Source organism: Oncorhynchus kisutch, linkage group LG15, assembly GCF_002021735.2.
Source record: "Oncorhynchus kisutch isolate 150728-3 linkage group LG15, Okis_V2, whole genome shotgun sequence".
Lineage (NCBI taxonomy): Eukaryota > Metazoa > Chordata > Actinopteri > Salmoniformes > Salmonidae > Oncorhynchus > Oncorhynchus kisutch.
Window position 1 is genome coordinate 73449037 of NC_034188.2, and position 20283 is coordinate 73469319.

The window sequence follows — 20283 nt, forward strand, 5'->3', positions numbered from 1 at the left end:
ATGATCCACGTGTCGAAGCCGCCAGTGATGATCCACGGCCCGAAGCCTCTCTGCGCCCCGGCGTAGGTGGGGGTTTAATGGGAGGCACTGTTCAAATGTGCAAATATTTCTACAAAACTGTTTTCGCTTTGTCATTATGGGGTATTGGGTATGGTTGATGAGGCAAACATTTTATTTAATACATTTTAGAACATGGCTGTAACGTAACAAAATGTGGAAAAAGGGAAGGGGTCTGAATACTTTCCAAATGCACCGTATGATACCTACTAATCGTCAAGTTACTTTAGACAGAAAGGAAAGTAGAGGATGGGTGGGCGTAATCGGCAAACATCTAAAAATCCATAGCATTTTAGCTTATGTGTAACCTTTATCTAACCAGGCAAGTCAATTAAGAGCAAATTCTTATTTACAATGATGCCCTTTATTCTAATCTTATCCCAGCTAACCTAACCTGCTACGTAAATTCTCCTTACCTTTGTCATTGGTTCCCCTAACTGCACACTTGAATTCTCCCTGTAATTCTCCGTTGTTGTGGTGGCGCAACATGCAACCTGGTCTGAGAGAAAGACATATAATACTATACATCCTCCAAGATGTATGGTAAATAATGTCATCCAATTGTATGCTATTCCACAACCGGGTATATATGATGCTATACTTCCTGTATATCCTGTAATTCATATAATATTGTACAACGCTATAATGTAACACATTAAATGGCATTGTCACATAATTACATATACAATACATATACAATAAACCAGTGTAGAAGTATGCCTGTTATTTTCTTAAATGTATTAACCAAGCCTATACTCCACTTACGTCTGTAAAGGAATTTTACTAGCAGAATGTGTGTTTTTCATTGGAGTGTTGTTTGATGTCCTTTTAGCATGACTGACTGATTGGCTGCGATGTTGAACAAACAGGAAACGCTTTTCATCCACTGAATGTCAGGAATTTTAGGCAGAGGTGAAAATCCACGCAACACCTTTTCAAGTGACAGTTACACAACAAACTGGGTCCTTCAAACAAAGGCCACAGGTGAAATGACAACAGTGTCTCTGCCAGGCTGGCTTGCCTATGTTTCTCAGAGTCATGGCTGAACGAGGACATAAAGGCACTGCATCTCAGTACTAGCTGTGCCACTAGAGATTCTGGGTTCGAGCCCAGGTTCTGTCGCAGCCGGCCGTGACCGGGAGGCCCATGGGGAGGCACACAATTGGCCCATTGTCGTCCAGGTTAGGGAGGATTTGGCCGGTAGGATGTCCTTGTCTCATCGCGCACTAGTGACTCCTGTGGCGGGCCGGCCGCAGTGCGTGCTGACACAGTTGCCAGGTGTATGGTGTTTCCTCCGATACATTGGTGCAGCTGGCTTCCAGATTGGATGGACATTGTGTCAAGAAGCAGTGCGGCTTGGTTGGGTTGTTTCGGAGGAAACATTCCTCTCCCGAGTCCGTATGGGAGTTGCAGCGATGAGACAAGACTGTAACTACTACCAATTGGATACCACGAAATCGGGGAGAAAAAGGGGTGAAAAATACATACAAAAAAAAACAGAAATACCTTATTGTCAAAGTAAGTATATAAGAGTACATAAGTATTCAAACCCTTTGCTTTGAGTCTTGAAATTGATCTCAGGTGCATCCTGTTTCCATTGATCGTCATTTATATGTTTCTACAACTTGATTGGAGTCCATCTGTGGTAAATTGAATTGATTGGACATGATTTGGAAAGGCACACACCTGTCTATATAAGGTCCCATGTTGACAGTGCATGTCAGAGCAAAAACCAAGCCATAAGGTCGTAGGAATTGTCCATTGAGCTCCGAGACAGGATTGTGTCGAGGTAAGAGTACCAAAAAATTCTGCAGCATTGAAGGTCCCCAAGAACACAATGCCCTCCATCATTCTTAAATGGAAGAAGTTTGAAACCACCAAGACTCTTCCAAGAGCTGGCCGCCCGGTCAAACTGAGCAATCGGGGGAGAAAGGCCTTGGTCAGGGTGACCAAGAAACCGATGGTTACTCTGACAGAGCTCCAGAGTTTCTCTGTGGAGATGGGAGAAACTTCCAGATGGTAAACCATCTCTGCAGCACTCCAAAAATCAGGCCTTTATGGTAGAGTGGCCAGACGGAAGCCACTCCTCAGTAAAAGGCACATGACAGCCCACTTGGAGTTTGCCAAAAGGCACCTAAAGACTCTCAGACCATGAGAAACAAGATTTTTTATTCAACCTTTACTTAACTAGGCAAGTCAGTTAAGAACAAATTATGATTTACAATGACGACCTACTCAGCCAAACCCTAACCCAGACAATGCTGGGCCAATTGTGCACCGCCCCATGGGACTCCCAATCACGGCCGGTTGTGATACAGCCTGGACTCTAACCAGGTCTGTAGTGACGCACCTAGCACTGAGATTAAGTGTCTTAGTGCGCTGCGCCACTTCATCTGGTCTGGTGAAACCAAGATTGAACTCTTTGGCCTGAATGCCATGTGTCACATATAGAGGAAACCTGGCCGTGGGGATGTTTTTCAGCGGCAGGGACTGGGAGACTTCAACAAATTACTGAGTTAAGTGTCTGAATACTTATGTAAATGTGATATTTCTGTTTTTAATTTTGAATACATTTGCAAAATGTCTAAAAACCTATTTTTCCTTTGACTTTATGGGGTATTGTGTGTAGATTAATGAGAGGGGGGGGGGGACAATTGAATCAATTTTAGAATAAGGCAGTAACGAAACACAATTTTGAGAAAGTCAAGGGATCTTAAAACTTTCCGAATGCATTGTATGTCTTGAAGGTGCTCAGAAATACATAAAGTATGTTTCCTATGGCTCTGAGGCCAGGTTGCACTGGTACATGCTGGAACTATCAGGTGTTCTAAGTGTTTCTCCATAATCTCCGAAGTCTTCTCCTTCAATTGATACCATGCCTATGTATACCCATCTCATATTTGCTATGATCTTATCATTTACATGTGTGTGTCCTTATAGGTAGAACGTCCTGGAGGCTATGAATGAATGAATGGATTAAGGATTTAGGATTGTGGTGGCAGTAACATTTCAGAGGAAGCTCTCACCAGAACATTGTATTCCTGAATAACTGAGTCAAATTCCAGGGTGTGGATTATTGTCCCTCTGGTTTGTGTTCCGAATTTAAACGTTATAAGCATTTGAATGGAATCACCTGGCCATGCAATCCAATGACACATTATAAACGCTAAAAATAACGCTTACATAACATATACGTTTTTTCTAAACAATAAATTCTTGTGCGGTGGGGTTATTGAACTATAAACGAAGAAACGAATAAGCTTTTAACAGACTGATTTCTATCTTTTCATTTGAATGTGACGCACGTGCTCTGCAATAAAAACGAAATAGTACATTAGGACACCCCTAGAACGGTGTCTTCAGACACTCCCCTCGGAAGTTACCTGCCACTGAATCTAGTAATCTGCCCAATTAGCTGATTCGCTTTCCATACATCCACTTCTGTTGATCCTTCACTTTATTTTGCCGAGACCACTTTCAGACACTCCATGTATGACTCCCCTGAATTGACATTCACGACACCTGGAAAATAAAACGGCTTTCAACACAGACACACCGGTCTCTAAACCATTCAGAACAGCGTAGCAGAACAGAACAACAAAGTATCTTCCAACGTTATATTTAAATGACAAAACGTCAAGGTGCAAGATTTTGCTTAATTTAAGCGGAACCTTGAACTTTCGCTGTTCATAAAACTTCAGAGGACAGACTGTACCATTTGAACGCGCTAGAGGGGCGTTTCGTACAACTCCAAGCCATACAAGTCCCGCCTCTGTGTGGATCTTGGAAGAGATTTGGGGATATAAAATGAAGGAACTCTGTCATGCAGCACTTTTGAGTTCATATTTTGAACGTCATCAGCTTCATGCCACATTAATTAGACTCATAGTGTATTCTAATCACTCGAAAACAAGCGAGAGCGTTTGTGTCTCACTGCAATCTCAAAATAATTCCTCACCCGGTCTCTTTGGCACTTCTGTCTGTAGCGCGAACCTCACAGCGCAGCCATGGCCGGCGACGATCAGCGGGCGCTACAGTATGAACAAACTTTGGTAAGTTAACTTGTTGCCACTTCAACTTCACTTCGTTACAAAGCGACAGCGGTGTGTGTTGTCCGTCGTTGCCTGTTTTAATGTCAAGAACGGGTTCAAAGTCTTAGGCCCGCACATAGGGTAGCTGAGAAGCGCTCTACCCCTGTTCTCTTTAAAGGAGTTGAGCGTTCCTCACCTAACGCCTGGGCTGGGTAGACTAAGTTTGGTAAAATGAGAGGTCACGACATGCTTATGACAGGTTTATTATTTCACTCTGACAGTTGGTCAAAGAAAGAGTATTTTAAAACTGCATGTACATACAGTAAAGACCGTTCTTGTCAGGCGTTATTTTGAAATCACATCTGGATCTGGCCAGAACAATTCTCCCTCTCTCTCTCTCTCTCTCTCTCTCGCTCTCTCCATCGCCAACGCTTAATGCATAGGCTACACTAGGTGTACATAGTAGGAGTAGTAGCGATCTATTCCGTGCACGAGTAACTGTTGTTCTTATCTTCATACAAACAATACAGTAGTCAGTGCACCTATGTGCCTAGTGCGATTGTGTGCGTGTGTCTATATGCCTAGTGCGATTGTGTGCGTGTGTTGGTTGCATCGACATGTTCGACCCAACAATGGGTACCTTTATTGTTTCGTGGTGATGGTGGTGGTGGATGTAGAGCCATAATGCAAGGAGATTAACATGTGAAACATGAATATATTAATTAATGATGACCTGTTCTAGGGAAGTGAGTGTCGATATAGTTTCGAATAGGTTATTTCGCCAAACCCACTGGCTCCATGTCATCTACAAGACACTGCTAGGTAAAGTCCCCCCTTATCTCAGCTCGCTGGTCACCATAGCATCTCCCACCTGTAGCACACGCTCCAGCAGGTATATCTCTCTAGTCACCCCCAAAACCAATTCTTTCTTTGGCCGCCTCTCCTTCCAGTTCTCTGCTGCCAATGACTGGAACGAACTACAAAAATCTCTGAAACTGGAAACACTTATCTCCCTCACTAGCTTTAAGCACCAACTGTCAGAGCAGCTCACAGATTACTGCACCTGTACATAGCCCACCTATAATTTAGCCCAAACAACTACCTCTTTCCCAACTGTATTTAATTTTAATTTATTTATTTATTTTGCTCCTTTGCACCCCATTATTTTTTTATTTCTACTTTATTTCTACTTTCTACTACTTGCACATTCTTCCATTGCAAAACTACCATTCCAGTATTTTACTTGCTATATTGTATTTACTTTGCCATCTTGGCCTTTTTTGCCTTTACCTCCCTTCTCACCTCATTTGCTCACATTGTATATAGACTTGTTTATACTGCATTATTGACTGTATGTTTGTTTTTACTCCATGTGTAACTCTGTGTCGTTTTATCTGTCGAACTGCTTTGCTTTATCTTGGCCAGGTCGCAATTGTAAATGAGAACTTGTTCTCAACTTGCCTACCTGGTTAAATAAAGGTAAAATAAATAAATAAATAAATAAATTTGACACGTTCTCCTCTGATAGGGACTCAACGGGTGGTCATCACCAGCACACCTGAGGCTAAATGTTTATTAATGGATGCTGCACATATCTGAGCCCTTTCACCACTTTGTTTAAGCTATATAACCAGTGGAGTGCTTTGCCTGGGTGGACTGCTTTGAATAGAAATCAAATGCGTCCTTTGCTGCTGATTGGTATGGAAACCAACAACCCCCATTCACACTGTGGTCCACCTAGGCCTATTATATGGCCCCCGGATTGAATGAGTGAAGTGGATCGAGGGCAAAAAGTGGTTGTCAGCCATGCTTGATGATGTTTCCCGTGAAATGTAACCATGACAGCGCTAACATATATTTCGCATAAAAGCAATGACGGGTCATTTTTGACCCCAAAATGATAATGATTGTAAACAGACAGTCAGTCAATCAAGCAGTAACACTTTGTTTTATTAACCATTTGTAACACAGGTAAATGGTTTAAATTTCCCCAAAATAAGCATTTATTTGAAAATGTTTGCACTTTTATAGTCAACTTGTTGTGTTTCTGTGATACTCAAAGGCTGAGAAATGGTCAATTAAACTAATCTGACATACCGATATTTAGGCGCTGGTGCCATCAGACTTTTAGCTCCAACTTTGGAATGCAATGGGGTATCAACTCGTCAATTAATTGACAATTGAGAATTTTTAGGGACACGTATGCAGTAGGTGCGAAACCTGATTACGGTGTCCACTCATGGTGCTCAGAATGACATAAATCACATTTAAATTATGGTTATTCATCTTAACATGCAACTCGAGGATGCGACGCATGTGTCCTTCTTACCGAATTCCAATGTGCACTTTGAAGAAGTTAGAACAACTGCCACATGTACTTTTCCTCAGCCAACAAGACCAGTAACGAACAGCAACATTTCTAGCCTACGTCAATCTAATATCCCCCATAGTAAAGTTGACATATTCTATTGATCATCTTGTCGTTCTGTGCGAGAAAGACATAGCCTATTCTGAACATACTCTGGGAGTGATAGATCCCAAAGTCATAAAACCAGTAGGCCTAGGCTACATGCGCACAAGGCAGTAGGCTGAGCACAAATGTTTTCGTTCCATAATGCAATTGGGGGGAAACTGTCAAAAGCACACATGCTAGCGGTTTCATGTGATAGAGATGAAAATATCCATTATACATTTAGAAATAGAGGAGATCTAAACATGCACCAACTAGCATGGGTTGCTAATATGACTAGGATTGTAACTTTGGCTACAGGACAATCAAACGAAGTCGATTTGAAAACCAATGTGAGAAATAGGCTACTGGTTTCAATGGCATATGGAAGTCTCCACTTTGCCTCCACGTTTCTGTGGTCGGATTTGACTTTGAAGCATGCTAAGACATGCATCATAATATGAAGTAAAATGTTCAGGTTTAAAACAATTATATTTTCAAAATGCATACTGCCTCCAGCTCATTGCAAAATGGTGTGACGTGCTGAAGCCGAACTATCATTGCCTATATGCACTTGAATGTTGAATGGGAAGCATGCTTCAATTACCAGTTGAGAAATAAAAATAGCTATTTTTAACCGTGGCCAACTGGCGATCAACACTGTTTTTAACACCCTATCGCATTTATAATTGTTTTGTAGTGACTGGGCTTATAGATGCACGTTTCACAATGGACTATTTGAGAAGCTGTAGCTCTATCTGGCAAATTATTGGTTTATAGGTTCTGTGTTTGTATGCTGTGTTCGTGTGATAAACATAACGATCAACGAAAATACACACGCACCAATTTAATTACAGTAATTATGCAAATGAGTGTATAGACCAACAAGCATGACCGGTCAATTCTATTTACATCATCTGTTTTTTCCGTCAATGAATAGGCTGAAAAGCATTATTTTGCAATGGGTTTTATTTTCTTCGACAATTGGCCGGCACCATTTTTATTTATCGGCTTAAAGAAAATTATCTGTCAAAAGCCGGCTATTACCGGCTAACGGAAGACCTGCAACTCAGTTCCAATTGCATTTGAAAGATGAGACTCTTGGTATGGTATGAAGACATCAACTGGAAGCTAAATGTGACCGACCGGCTCGATTCAGTCTTTTACTAGCAAAATGTGAAATGGTGTTTTTTACATTGGATAAAAGTAGAGACTCAGCGCTAGAAAATGGTATATCATACACTACAGTTGAGGAACAATGGGAAAGTAATTCTGCTTTGAAAATGGATAAACTTTTAACCTCACTTTGACAAAATGGCCTTTGAATGTTTCGGTACACCTACTGGAGAGCTCTTCTTTGTCTACACCCATTCAACATCGTTCACATCTTCTTAAGCTTTAGCCCCACCCATCTCTTTAAGGATTCGTATGTGAGGCCGAGGAGAAGGGTTGTTCCGAGCGTTCTGTCCTAACAGCAGTCAAGCACCCAAGCTGACATTGGCTAGCTTGCTAGCTACTTCCAGAAATAAGCTGGGCTTGACAATCTGGACCCTCTATTTCTGAAACTATCTGCCACCATTGTCGCAACCCCTATTACCAGCCTGTTCAACCTCTCTTTCATATCGTCTGAGATCCCCAAGGATTGGAAAGCTGCCGCAGTCATCCCCCTCTTCAAAGGGGGAGACACCCTGGACCCAAACTTACAGACCTATATCCATCCTGCCCTGCCTATCTAAGGTCTTCGAAAGCCAAGTCAACAAACAGGTCACTGACCATCTCGAATCCCACCGTACCTTCTCCGCTGTGCAATCTGGTTTCCGAGCCGGTCATGGGTGCACCTCAGCCACACTCAAGGTACTAAACGATATCATAACCGCCATCGATAAAAGACAGTACTGTGCAGCCGTCTTCATCGACCTTGCCAAGGCTTTCGACTCTGTCAATCACCATATTCTTATCGGCAGACTCAGTAGCCTCGGTTTTTCGGATGACTGCCTTGCCTGGTTCACCAATTACTTTGCAGACAGAGTTCAGTGTGTCAAATCGGAGGGCATGCTGTCCGGTCCTCTGGCAGTCTCTATGGGGGTGCCACAGGGTTCAATTCTCGGGCCGACTCTTTTCTCTGTATATATCAATGATGTTGCTCTTGCTGCGGGCGACTCCCTGATCCACCTCTACGCAGACGACACCATTCTATATACTTTCGGCCCGTCTTTGGACACTGTGCTATCTAACCTCCAAACAAGCTTCAATGCCATACAACACTCCTTCCGTGGCCTCCAACTGCTCTTAAACGCTAGTAAAACCAAATGCATGCTTTTCAACCGGTCGCTGCCTGCACCCGCATGCCCGACTAGCATCACCACCCTGGATGGTTCCGACCTAGAATATGTAGACGTCTATAAGTACCTAGGTGTCTGGCTAGACTGCAAACTCTCCTTCCAGACTCATATCAAACATCTCCAATCGAAAATCAAATCAAGAGTCGGCTTTCTATTCCGCAACAAAGCCTCCTTCACTCACGCCGCCAAGCTTACCCTAGTAAAACTGACTATCCTACCGATCCTCGACTTCGGCGATGTCATCTACAAAATGGCTTCCAACACTCTACTCAGCAAACTGGATGCAGTCTATCACAGTGCCATCCGTTTTGTCACTAAAGCACCTTATACCACCCACCACTGCGACTTGTATGCTCTAGTCGGCTGGCCCTCGCTACATATTCGTCGCCAGACCCACTGGCTCCAGGTCATCTACAAGGCCATGCTAGGTAAAGCTCCGCCTTATCTCAGCTCACTGGTCACGATGGCAACACCCATCCGTAGCACACGCTCCAGCAGGTGTATCTCACTGATCATCCCTAAAGCCAACACCTCATTTGGCCGCCTTTCGTTCCAGTACTCTGCTGCCTGTGACTGGAACGAATTGCAAAAATCGCTGAAGTTGGAGACTTTTATCTCCCTCACCAACTTCAAACATCAGCTATCTGAGCAGTTAACCGATCGCTGCAGCTGTACATAGTCTATTGGTAAATAGCCCACCCTTTTTCACCTACCTCATCCCCATACTGTTTTTATTTATTTACTTTTCTGCTCTTTTGCACACCAATATCTCTACCTGTACATGACCATCTGATCATTCATCACTCCAGTGTTAATCTGCAAAATTGTAATTATTTGCCTACCTCATGCCTTTTGCACACATTGTATATAGACTCCCCCTTTGTTTTCTACTGTGTTATTGACTTGTTAATTGTTTACTCCATGTGTAACTCTTTGTTGTCTGCTCACACTGCTATGCTTTATCTTGGCCAGGTCGCAGTTGCAAATGAGAACTTGTTCTCAACTAGCCTACCTGGTTAAATAAAGGTGAAAAAATAAAAAAAGACCAGCTCACTCTGACCATTTTACTTGCCCTAGCAGAGCTTGTTAGGCTGCTTTTATGTTATCCAGAGCTTTGGTGACTGCAACTGTGCTGCTGGCAACAATTTAATTATGCTTTTTCCCCAACGTTTACTGACACCGGCCATATTCAACGGGTGTTGAGTGTTCAAAAATTAGTTATTCTGCGCTCTGGCACACTTAGACGAGAGTGCTCTGAAATCGGAGTAGATAGCCAGAGCGAATTTACCAGCTACATCTATCAACAGTTGCTGCAGTGACATCATGAACATTCTATTGAAATGGTTACTTGCATAGTGGAGTCTTTTGTTAAGACATGTAGCTAGCTAGCTAAACAATAAATCATAATCCCAAGTTATGACGTTACTACCCTGCATGAATAACCAAACAGGTTCAATATTAGCTAGCTAACATTAGTCTATAACTAGCAAAGCAAATGGCTCTGAGATACAAACATTTTTACTGCACAGATCATACGCGTAATGTTAGCTAGTGAGCCAGCCAGTTAATGTTAGCTAGCTAGCTAACAGTACACTTTAACTTGAAATGAAAACAACTTTCTGACCAAATTAGAAACATGTAATATCTGAAAATGTAGCTAGCTAGACTATCTTACCTGTATACATGGATGGCTGCTTCTCCCTCTCTGTCACGGATGCCATGGTTTCACTTAGTTTGAAGATGTAATCCGGAGACATGTGTCTCCATTCCCTTAGCTATCATACTCTAAATCCCCGGATTTCAAAACTTGGTCCTCCAGAATGTGGAGAGCAACACTTATACAGTTCTACTATATGATATCTTTAAAAAAAAGCTACGTTAGAAAGGATTACTCATACTGACCAGCTCAAATAGACAGAAGTGTGCTACATAGCAGAACAATCCGAACTCATCTCTCTGCATGTCCAGCCTATTCATTATCTCAGCCAAGCATGGCTAGCAGGAAGGTTGCTGACTTTTTCTATAGCTAAACCAACTAGGCTCATAATTTAACAATTTCATTCGTATTTACAGATGGCATACAAGTTTGTTATTAAATAACATAAAAATTCACATGTTCCAGAAGGCATTTCTGCCCAAAAATTCATTTGACAAAAAAAATGTTTACATTCAAATGGCTTTCCTGTGAAGTAGTGACGCGCGACATATGTCTAGTTTTCTGAAACGAGTCACAAATATGAATATACATTTGTATAGTGGCTGTCACGCCCGACAGGGCCACATCTGTGGTCCATATCAACCTCTGTGCCAAATGTGGTGATTTTTATCACAGGTTACTATTGAGACCAGATTTTCAGTTTAGCCATGCACCACTAGTATTCAAAATATACATATTTCTATTCCTCCATATTAACACAGAAATCACGGTAAATAGTTTTTTGTTGTTGTTGTTTTCTGTAACTAATTGCATGACAGTCCTAACATTTCAGACGGATAAAAATGGTTTTGAAATTGACATCTTTGACCCCTTGGGATAAAAATGTACCCCTGTCCGCGCCTTTAAGGTTAAAGTATCTCTGCTTAACTTTAAAGTATCTCGCTAAGTATATCGCTAATGTGTAGTGGGCTACACATTAGCGCAGATACTTTAAATCCGGGGTTCTTAATCTTTTTCAGTCTGGAACCCAAATGAGAAATTCTGTGTTGTCCTGGGACCCAAGCTTAGGAACATATGCAACTATACGTAAATATTGGTACATTTTATTGCCCTTATGCCTAAAACAAATGCAATATAGATAAAAACAAATAACAATGAAATGAAATAGCCTTATAAATAGCTAGTCATGTTAATTTTCCCTCATTTAAAAACTCTTACATATCTGTCTAGGTTGGAACTGTTGCTGTTAAAATTCAATAAATAATTTTAATTCTGAATTGGAACAAATTGCTTGATCATATCACAAAGATGCATAACAGAACAGACACGCAGGCTTTTTGATAGTGCAACCTTAAGTAACAGTATGGATGAAGATGAAAAATTATCAGGCATACTGTACATCTCACTGTAGAAATTGTTGAAAGAATGTCTAGGTTGGAGCTGTTCCTGTTAAAATACAAGTCATAATTGTTTATTCTAAACTGAAATAAACTGATTGATCCAGGCTGTATCACATCTGTCCGTGACTGGGAGTCCCATAGGGCGGCGCACAATTATCCCAGCGTCGTCCAGGTTTGGCCGGGGTAGGCCGTCACTGTAAATAATGATTTGTTCTTAACTGACTTGCCTAGTTAAATAAAGGTTCAATTTAAATTTAAAAAACATATTTAAAAAAACAATCACAGGATGTAGACCAGAAAACACACACGGTCCTAATGAGATGTGTGGCTGGTTGAAGTTTTCAACAAGCAGGTCTATTCTGGGCTCAGTTTTTGACAGTACAACACTAAGGTCATGCTCAGCATTGACACTGTTTCTGTACTTGCTTTTTAAGTAATCCGGAGTTGAGAACCCTGACTCACATAGGTATGTGGTGCCAAACTGGATCAGAACATCTACTGCTTTCTCAGTCAGGCAGGAGACAGATTCCTGCTGTAGATTAGCAACCCAGAACTGTGTGTGTGTTTGCCTCAAAAAGCATCTAGCTTCAATCAGTTTATTCCAGTATTTTAAATGCAACGGTTCCAAAATAGACTTGTTTTCAACAATAATTTCTACTGTAAGATGTACAGACAGTAGGCCTGATCATTTTTCATCTTCATCCGTACTGTTACTTGGGGTTGCACTAACTTACTTTTCCACTGTCGAAGCACTGTTTCCTGAAGCCCTGTTTCCTGAAGCCCTGTTTCCTGAATCACTGTTACCTGAAGCACTGTTACCTGAAGCACTGTTACCTGAAGCACTGTTACCTGAAGCACTGTTACCTGAAGCACTGTTACCTGAAGCACTGTTACCTGAAGCACTGTTACCTGAAGCACTGTTACCTGAAGCACTGTTACCTGAAGCATTCTGCCCTGTTCTGAAAGAACTCCCTCTGTATACCACCATGCTCTGGATGTTCGGTCAGGACGTGTCGTTATATGCATTTGTTTGTTTTGATTGACTCATTACTAAGCACTTCCCCGCACAAAGCACATTGAGGGAGCTCCTCGTTAATTCTCAAAGTTTATATGAAAGCGAGAAACTTATTGGTGTATTGGCTTTTCATGATGATTGAACTCAGTCAGAACTTGTTGCTAGCATGAGTCCATTTGGCGAGTGGGAATGACAAGTCAGTGGCTGACAGCGCATCATCTGCTGTTGAACGACAGTGCTGCAGCGTGTGTCGTGGATTGATCTTCAAGATAACTCCAGAAAACAAAATCGGGTAAACCGTGAAGCACACAGGCATCTCCCTCTCCCACTCGCGCAGTTGCCAAACTGAGCAGAGATGGCACTGAACAGAGACCGCAGTTGCACTTAGCCAAATCAATTCATTAAATAATTATACATTTACTCTGACACTTCTCAACACATCATTAACAGGTGCGCGACCCCAACCCATACTTTAAGAAAGCCTGCTTTAAATGTAAAGGCCCATTGAAGTGTGCAACTGTAACTTCTGAAAAGAACAGTTGGGCCTGTTTTTCTTCTATTTAAAGTTTATTTTTACTGAGACCTTCCCCTCGCTGTTAAACTGTGTGTGTGTGTGAATGTGAGGGAGATTACACAATGAGCTGCCCTCTGATTCAGCGCTGGGCACTCTGTCACCCTTGCGGGGTCTCCAACAGGCTCTCTATGAGCTCCAATCTCTGAGGAGTCACTGAACCGATTCATTTTCCAGTCTCTCTGTCTCTGTCTCTGTCTCTGTCTCTCTCTTTTTTCTCACTGACTTCCTCTCTCTATTCCCCTGGTCTTTAGCTACACCGTGACACTGTGCCTTTGTGCCACATTGGCAGCGGCTGTGGTTGTGTGGGCATCGTATGTGGGGTAGAACTGAAAGAGACTACTGTAGCTATATCAGAAAGACTAGTTCCATACCACCACACCACAACAAACAGCTATAAGAAACAAACCAGCTGTCCCACATGCAGTACCAGTCCAAAATTTGGACACATCTACTCATTCAAGGGTTTTTCTTATTTTTTTTACTATTTTCTACATTGTAGAATAATAGTGAAGACATCAAAGTATGAAATAGCACATATGGAATCATGTAGTAACCAACAGTGTTAAACAAATCAAAATATATTTTTGATTCTTCAAAGTAGCCACCCATTGCCTAGCTAACAGCTTTGCACACTCTTGACATTCTCTGAACCAGCTTCTTGAGGAATGCTTTTCCAACAGTCTTGAAGGGGTTCCCACATATGCTGAGCACTTGTTGGCTGTTTTTTTTTCACTCTGCGGCCCAACTCATCCCAAACCATCTCAATCGGGTTGAGGTTGGGTGATTGTGTAGGCCAGGTCATCTGATGCAGCACTCTTCTTCTTTGTCAAATAGCCCATACACAGCCTGGAGGTGTGTTGGGTCATTGTCCTGTAGAAAAACAAATAATAGTCCCACTAAGGGCAAACCAGATAGGATGGTGTATCCCTGCAGAATAATGTGGTAGCCATGCTGGTTAAGTGTACCATGAATTCTAAATAAATCACTGACAGTGTTAAGTGTGCCATGAATTCTAAATAAATCACTGACAGTGTCACGAGCAAAGCACCCCCACACAATCACACCTCCTCCTCCATACTTCACGTGGGAACCATAAATGCAGAGATCATCTGTTCACCTTCTCTGCGTCTCACAAAGACACGTCGTTTGGAACAAAAATCTCAAATTTGGACTCATCAGACGAAAGTACAAATTTCCACCAGTCAAATGCCCATTGGTCGTGTTTCTTGGCCCAAGCAAGTCTCTTATTCTTATTAGTGTCCTTTAGTAGTGGTTTCTTTGCAGCAATTCGACCATGAAGGTCTGATTCACACAGTCTCCTCTGACCCGTTGATGTTGAGATGTGACCTTTGTCTTAATGATGGACTCGTTTCTCTTTGCTTATTTGAGCTGTTCTTGCCATAATATGGACTTGGTCTTTTACCAAATAGGGTTATCTTCTGTATACCACCCGTACCTTGTCACAACACAACTGATTGGCTCAAACGCATTAAGATGGAAAGAAATTCCACAAATGAACTTCTAACAAGGCACACTTGTTAATTGAAATGCATTCCAGGTGACTACCTCATGAAGCTGGTTGAGGGAATGCCAAGAGTGTGCAAAGCTGTCATCAAGGCAAAGGGTGGCTACTTTGAAGAATCTCAAATCTCAAATATATATTCTCCAATGTAGAAAATAGTACAAATAAAGAAAAATACTGTAATGAGTAGGTATGTCAACTTTTGACTGGTACTGTACATTGAGTATTGTATGTCACCTTTTATGTAGTAAGACTTTGCTTATAAATGATTGTGAAGCAGCTATGATATAGATTCAATAAGGACTGCTTATGAAGACTATATGCGTGTTCTATATACGTTTTGGTTCATTTGAAGTGGGACCATCACCGACAGAAGAAAATGGTGATAAACAGCAAAGGTTGGCCCTCAGCTGTCTACCCCTCCATTTAGTGCATGGCATTCTGCCACACTTGTTTTTTGTCCCGCCTCTATCACCTTGTCTCTTTGAATTCCAGGTACCATCCCTCTCTATCCTCTTGTGACATCTCACACAGTCCACTCTCAATCTTCCTGACACCGCTCAGTCATACAAATGCACGTGCACACACACACACACACACACACACACACACACACACACACACACACACACACACACACACACACACACACACACACACACACACACACACACACACACACACACACTCCTCTCTCTCTGTCTTGCTCTCACACTGTCACTTTCACAGCAGTTTCTTTGGCCCACTTTGACCTGCATCTTTTAATGTGACTATTGGCTAGCTCCAGCTCAGGGCCTATCCATAAAGAATAAGCGGAAGTCCAAGCGCTCCGGCGTTCGGGATGAACGGGACAAATGGGGCATTAGTGTGTTTAGCCCGCAGGAGACGCAATGTCCCTGGACATCCCTAAAAGTTTGTTGTCCCTCTCCGACCCCCCCCCCCCCCCCCTCTGTCTGTTTTCCCACTGTATTCTTCGGATGTTCGCTATTCCGAAGTAGGCCACAGGGGACTACAGCGCTAGTGTTCTGAGGCCTGTGATTTTTTTATTTTGGAACACTGTTACATTCTGCTCGTGTCATTACCCCTGCAACGCCCCCTCGTTCCCAGGAGTCTTAATTCATTGATTTTCCTGTTCTTTATTTCTCTCCTCCCTCGCTCCCTTCCTCTGTGTCCCTCGTTTACAGACAGCAGATTGTCAGGGCCTGTTCTCTCTGGCTGGGTTTAATGGCTTGTTGTTATTGTGGGGCTCATGGCTCGACCTGGCTAATGGGCTGTGGTTGGGAGTGTGTGTGTGTGGGTTGGTGAGAGAGTATACTCCTGTGTGTGTGTTCGTTCAGGTAATGAATTGTCACACAACCCTGATAGAGGCTTAGAGCCTGATGGCTCATAGCTTGTGATGAGATGTCTTTTTTTGCGTGCGTGTAGAGGAAAATGTTCAGTTTGTTAGATAAGAGCTCTTAGAGCTGATGGATAAGGAAGGACTGAGCCACAGGACAACCCTGGGCCACGCTGACTGATGTTTGATCTTTAGCGCTGAGCAATAGAGCTGTCGTATAGCTGTCGTATAACTGTCATAGCTATCACAAACTGACAGGCCACTTTGGAACTTTGCATGGCTGCAGATGTGGAGGAGGCGCAGAGAGGTCATTGTGATTTGTACATGACTTACATTTAATTAATTCAATGAAATAACTTCTATGCTCGCTTTGAGGCAAGCAACACTGAAGCATGCATGAGAGTATCAGCTGTTCTGGACGACTGTGTGACGACACGCTCACTGGACGACATGCTCTCCATAGCTGATGTGAGTAAGACCTTTAAACAGGTAAACATGTACAAGGCCGCAGGGCCAGACACATTACCCCGACGTGTAACCCCGAGCATGCGCTGACCAACTGGCAAGTGTCTTCTCTGACATTTTCCACCTCTCCCTGACTGAGTCTGTAATACCAACATGCTTCAAGCAAACCACCATAGTCCCTGTGCCCAGGAACACTAAGGTAACCTGCCTAAATCACTACCGACCCATAGCACTCACTTCTGTAGCCATGAAGTGCTTTGAAAGGCTGGTCAAGGCTCACATCAACACCATTATCCCAGAAACCCTAGACCTCACTCCAATTTGCATTCCACCCCAACAGATCCACAGATGATGCAATCTCTATTGCACTCCACACTACCCTTTCCCACCTGGACAAAAGGAACACCTATGTGAGAACTCTATTAATTGACTACAGCTCTGCGTTCAACACCGTAGTGCTCTCAAAGCTCATCAATAAGCTAAGGACCCTGGGACTAAACACCTCCCTCTGCAACTGGACCCTGGACTTCCTGATGGGCCGCCCCCAGGTGGTAAGGGTAGGTAACAACACATCTGCCACGCTGATCCTCAAAACTGGGGCCCGTCAGGGGTGCGTGTGCAGTCCCCTCCTGTACTCCCTGTTCACTCATGACTGCAGGCACGACTCCAACACCATCATTAAGTTTGCTGATGACACAACAGTGGTAGGGCTGAACACCGACAACTATGAGACAGCCTATAAGAAGGAGGCAACAGACCTGTCCGTGTGGTGCCATGATAATAACCTCTCCCTCAACATGATCAAGACAAAAGAGATGATTGTGGACTACAGGAAAAGGAGGACCGAGCACACCCCATTCTCATCGAAGTGGCTGTAATGAAGCAGGTTGAGAGCTTCAAGTTCCTTGGTGTCCACATCACCAACAAACTATCATGGTCCAAACACACCAAGACAATCGTGAAGAGGGCACCACATAGCCTATTCCCCCTCAGGAGACTGAACATATTTGGCATGGGTCCTCAGATCCTCAAAGTTCTACAGCTGCACCATCAAGAGCAGTGTTGCATCACTGCCTGGTATGGCAACTGCTCGGCCTCCGAGCACTATGTGCCTTGCAAGGCAATACAGAGGGTAGTGCGTACGGCCCAGTACAACACTGGGGCCAAGCTTCCTACCATCCAGGACCTCTACAGTTGAAGTTGGAAGTTTACATACACCTTAGCCAAATACATTTAAACTCAGTTTTTCACAATTCCTGATATTTAGTCTGAGTAAAAATTCCCTGTCTTAGGTCAGTTAGGATCACCACTTTATTTTAAGAATGTGAAATGTCAGAATAATAGTAGAGTGATTTATTTCAGCTGTTATTTATTTCATCACATTCCCAGTGGGTCAGAAGTTTACATACACTCAATTAGTATTCGGTAGCATTGCCTTTAAATTGTTTAACTTGGGTCAAACGTTTCGGGTAGCCTTCCACAAGCTTCCCACAATAAGTTGGGTGAATGTTGGCCCATTCCTCCTGACAGAGCTGGTGTTGCTGAGTCAGGTTTGTAGGCCTCCTTGCTCGCACATTTGTTTTCAGTTCTGCCCACACATTTTCTGTAGGATAGAGGTCAGGGCTTTGTGATGACCACTCCAATACCTTGACTTTGTTGTCCTTAAGCCATTTTGCCACAACTTTGGAAGTATGCTTGGGGTCATTGTCCATTTGGAAGACCCATTTGCAACCAAGCTTTAACTTCCTGAAGACTGATGTCTTGAGATGTTGCTTCAATATATCCACATAATTTTCCTGCCTCATGACGCCATCTATTTTGTGAAGTGCACCAGTCCCTCTTGCAGCAATGCCCCGCCACAACATGATGCTTCCACACCCGTGCTTCACGATTGGGATGGTGTTCTTCCGCTTGCAATCCTCACCCTTTTTCCTCCAAACATAACGATGGTCATTATGGCTAAACAGTTCTAGTTCTATTTTTGTTTCATCAGACCAGAGAACATTTCTCCAAAAAGTATGATCTTTGTCCCCATGTGCAGGTGCAAACCGTAGTCTGGCTTTTTTATGGCGGTTTTGGAGCAGTGGCTTCTTCCTTGCTGGCTTCTTCCTTGCTGAGCAGCCTTTCAGGTTATGTCGATATAGGACTCGTTTTACTGTGGATATAGATACTTTTGTACCTGTTTCTTCCAGCATCTTCAGAAGGTCCTTTGCTGTTGTTCTGGGATTGATTTGCACTTTTCGCACCAAAGTACGTTCATCTCTAGGAGACAGAACACATCTCCTTCCTGAGCGGTATGACGGCTGCGTTTTCCCATGGTGTGTATACTTGCGTACTATTGTTTGTACAGATGAACATGGTACTGTAAAGGTTTTCTTCCTCCTCTGACAAGGAGTAGTGGGAAGGATCGGAGGACCAATGCGCAGCGTGGTAAGTGTCCATATTTTTTATAAAGAAATTGAACACTGAACAAAAACAACAAAGTGAACTAACGAAACCGAAACAGTTCCGTCTGGTGCAGAATACAAACACTCACACGGAAAATAATCACCCACCACTCAAAAGTGAAACCAGTCTACCTATGTATGGTTCTCAATCAGGGACAATGATTGACAGCTGCCTCTGATTGAGAACCATACCAGGCCAAACACAGAAATCACAAATGATAGAAAAAGGATCATAGACTGTGCACCCCAACTCACGCCCTGACCATACTAAAACAAGGACAAAACAAAGGAACTAAGGTCAGAACGTGACAAGTACCTTCAGGCGTTTGGAAATTGCTCCCAAGGATGAACCACACTTGTGGAGGTCTACATTTTTTTGGAGGTCTTGGCTGATTTATTTAGATTTTCCCATGATGTCAAGCAAAAAGGCACTGAGTTTTAAGGTAGGCTTTGAAATACATCCACAGGTACACCTCCAATTGACTCAAATGGTGTCAATCAGAAGCTTCTAAAGCCATGACATTATTTTCTGGAATTTTACAAGTTGTTTAAAAGGCACAGTCTATTTAGTGTATATAAACTTCTGACCCACTGGAATTGTGATACGGTGAATTTTAAGTGAAATAATCTGTCTGTAAACAATTGTTGTAAACATTTATTGTGTCATGCACAAAGTAGATGTCCTAACCGACTTGCCAAAACTATAGTTTGTTAACAAGAAATTTGTGGAGTGGTTGAAAAACAAGTTTTAATGACTCCAACCTAAGTCTATGTATCCTTCCGACTTCAACTGTATACCAGGCGGTGTCAGAGGAAGGCCCTAAAAATGGTCAGACTCCAGCCTTCCTAGTCATAGACTGTTCTCTCTGCTATCGCACGGCAAGCGGTACCCGGAGCAGCAAGTCTAGGTTCAAAAGGCTTCTTAACATATTCGACCCCCCAAGCCTTAAGACTCCTGAACAGATAATCAAATGGCTACCCAGACTAT

At 42.8% G+C, this 20283-nt stretch overlaps 1 protein-coding gene across 3 annotated transcripts in view; it reads left to right on the plus strand.

Moving 5' to 3' along the window:
- Positions 1–3853: 3853 nt before the first annotated feature.
- The window catches only part of LOC109904879 (chloride channel protein 2-like), a 197085-nt gene continuing 180655 nt past the window's right edge, over positions 3854–20283 (plus strand). For 2 of the 3 annotated variants that reach the window (XM_031791069.1, XM_031791068.1), the window contains exon 1: positions 3855–4109. In XM_031791069.1, coding sequence (XP_031646929.1) covers positions 4065–4109 — 45 coding nt within the window. In that variant the 5' untranslated portion in view covers positions 3855–4064. Of the gene's footprint in view, positions 4110–20283 lie in introns of all 3 variants that reach the window. The other variant, XM_031791067.1, reaches the window with a different exon arrangement.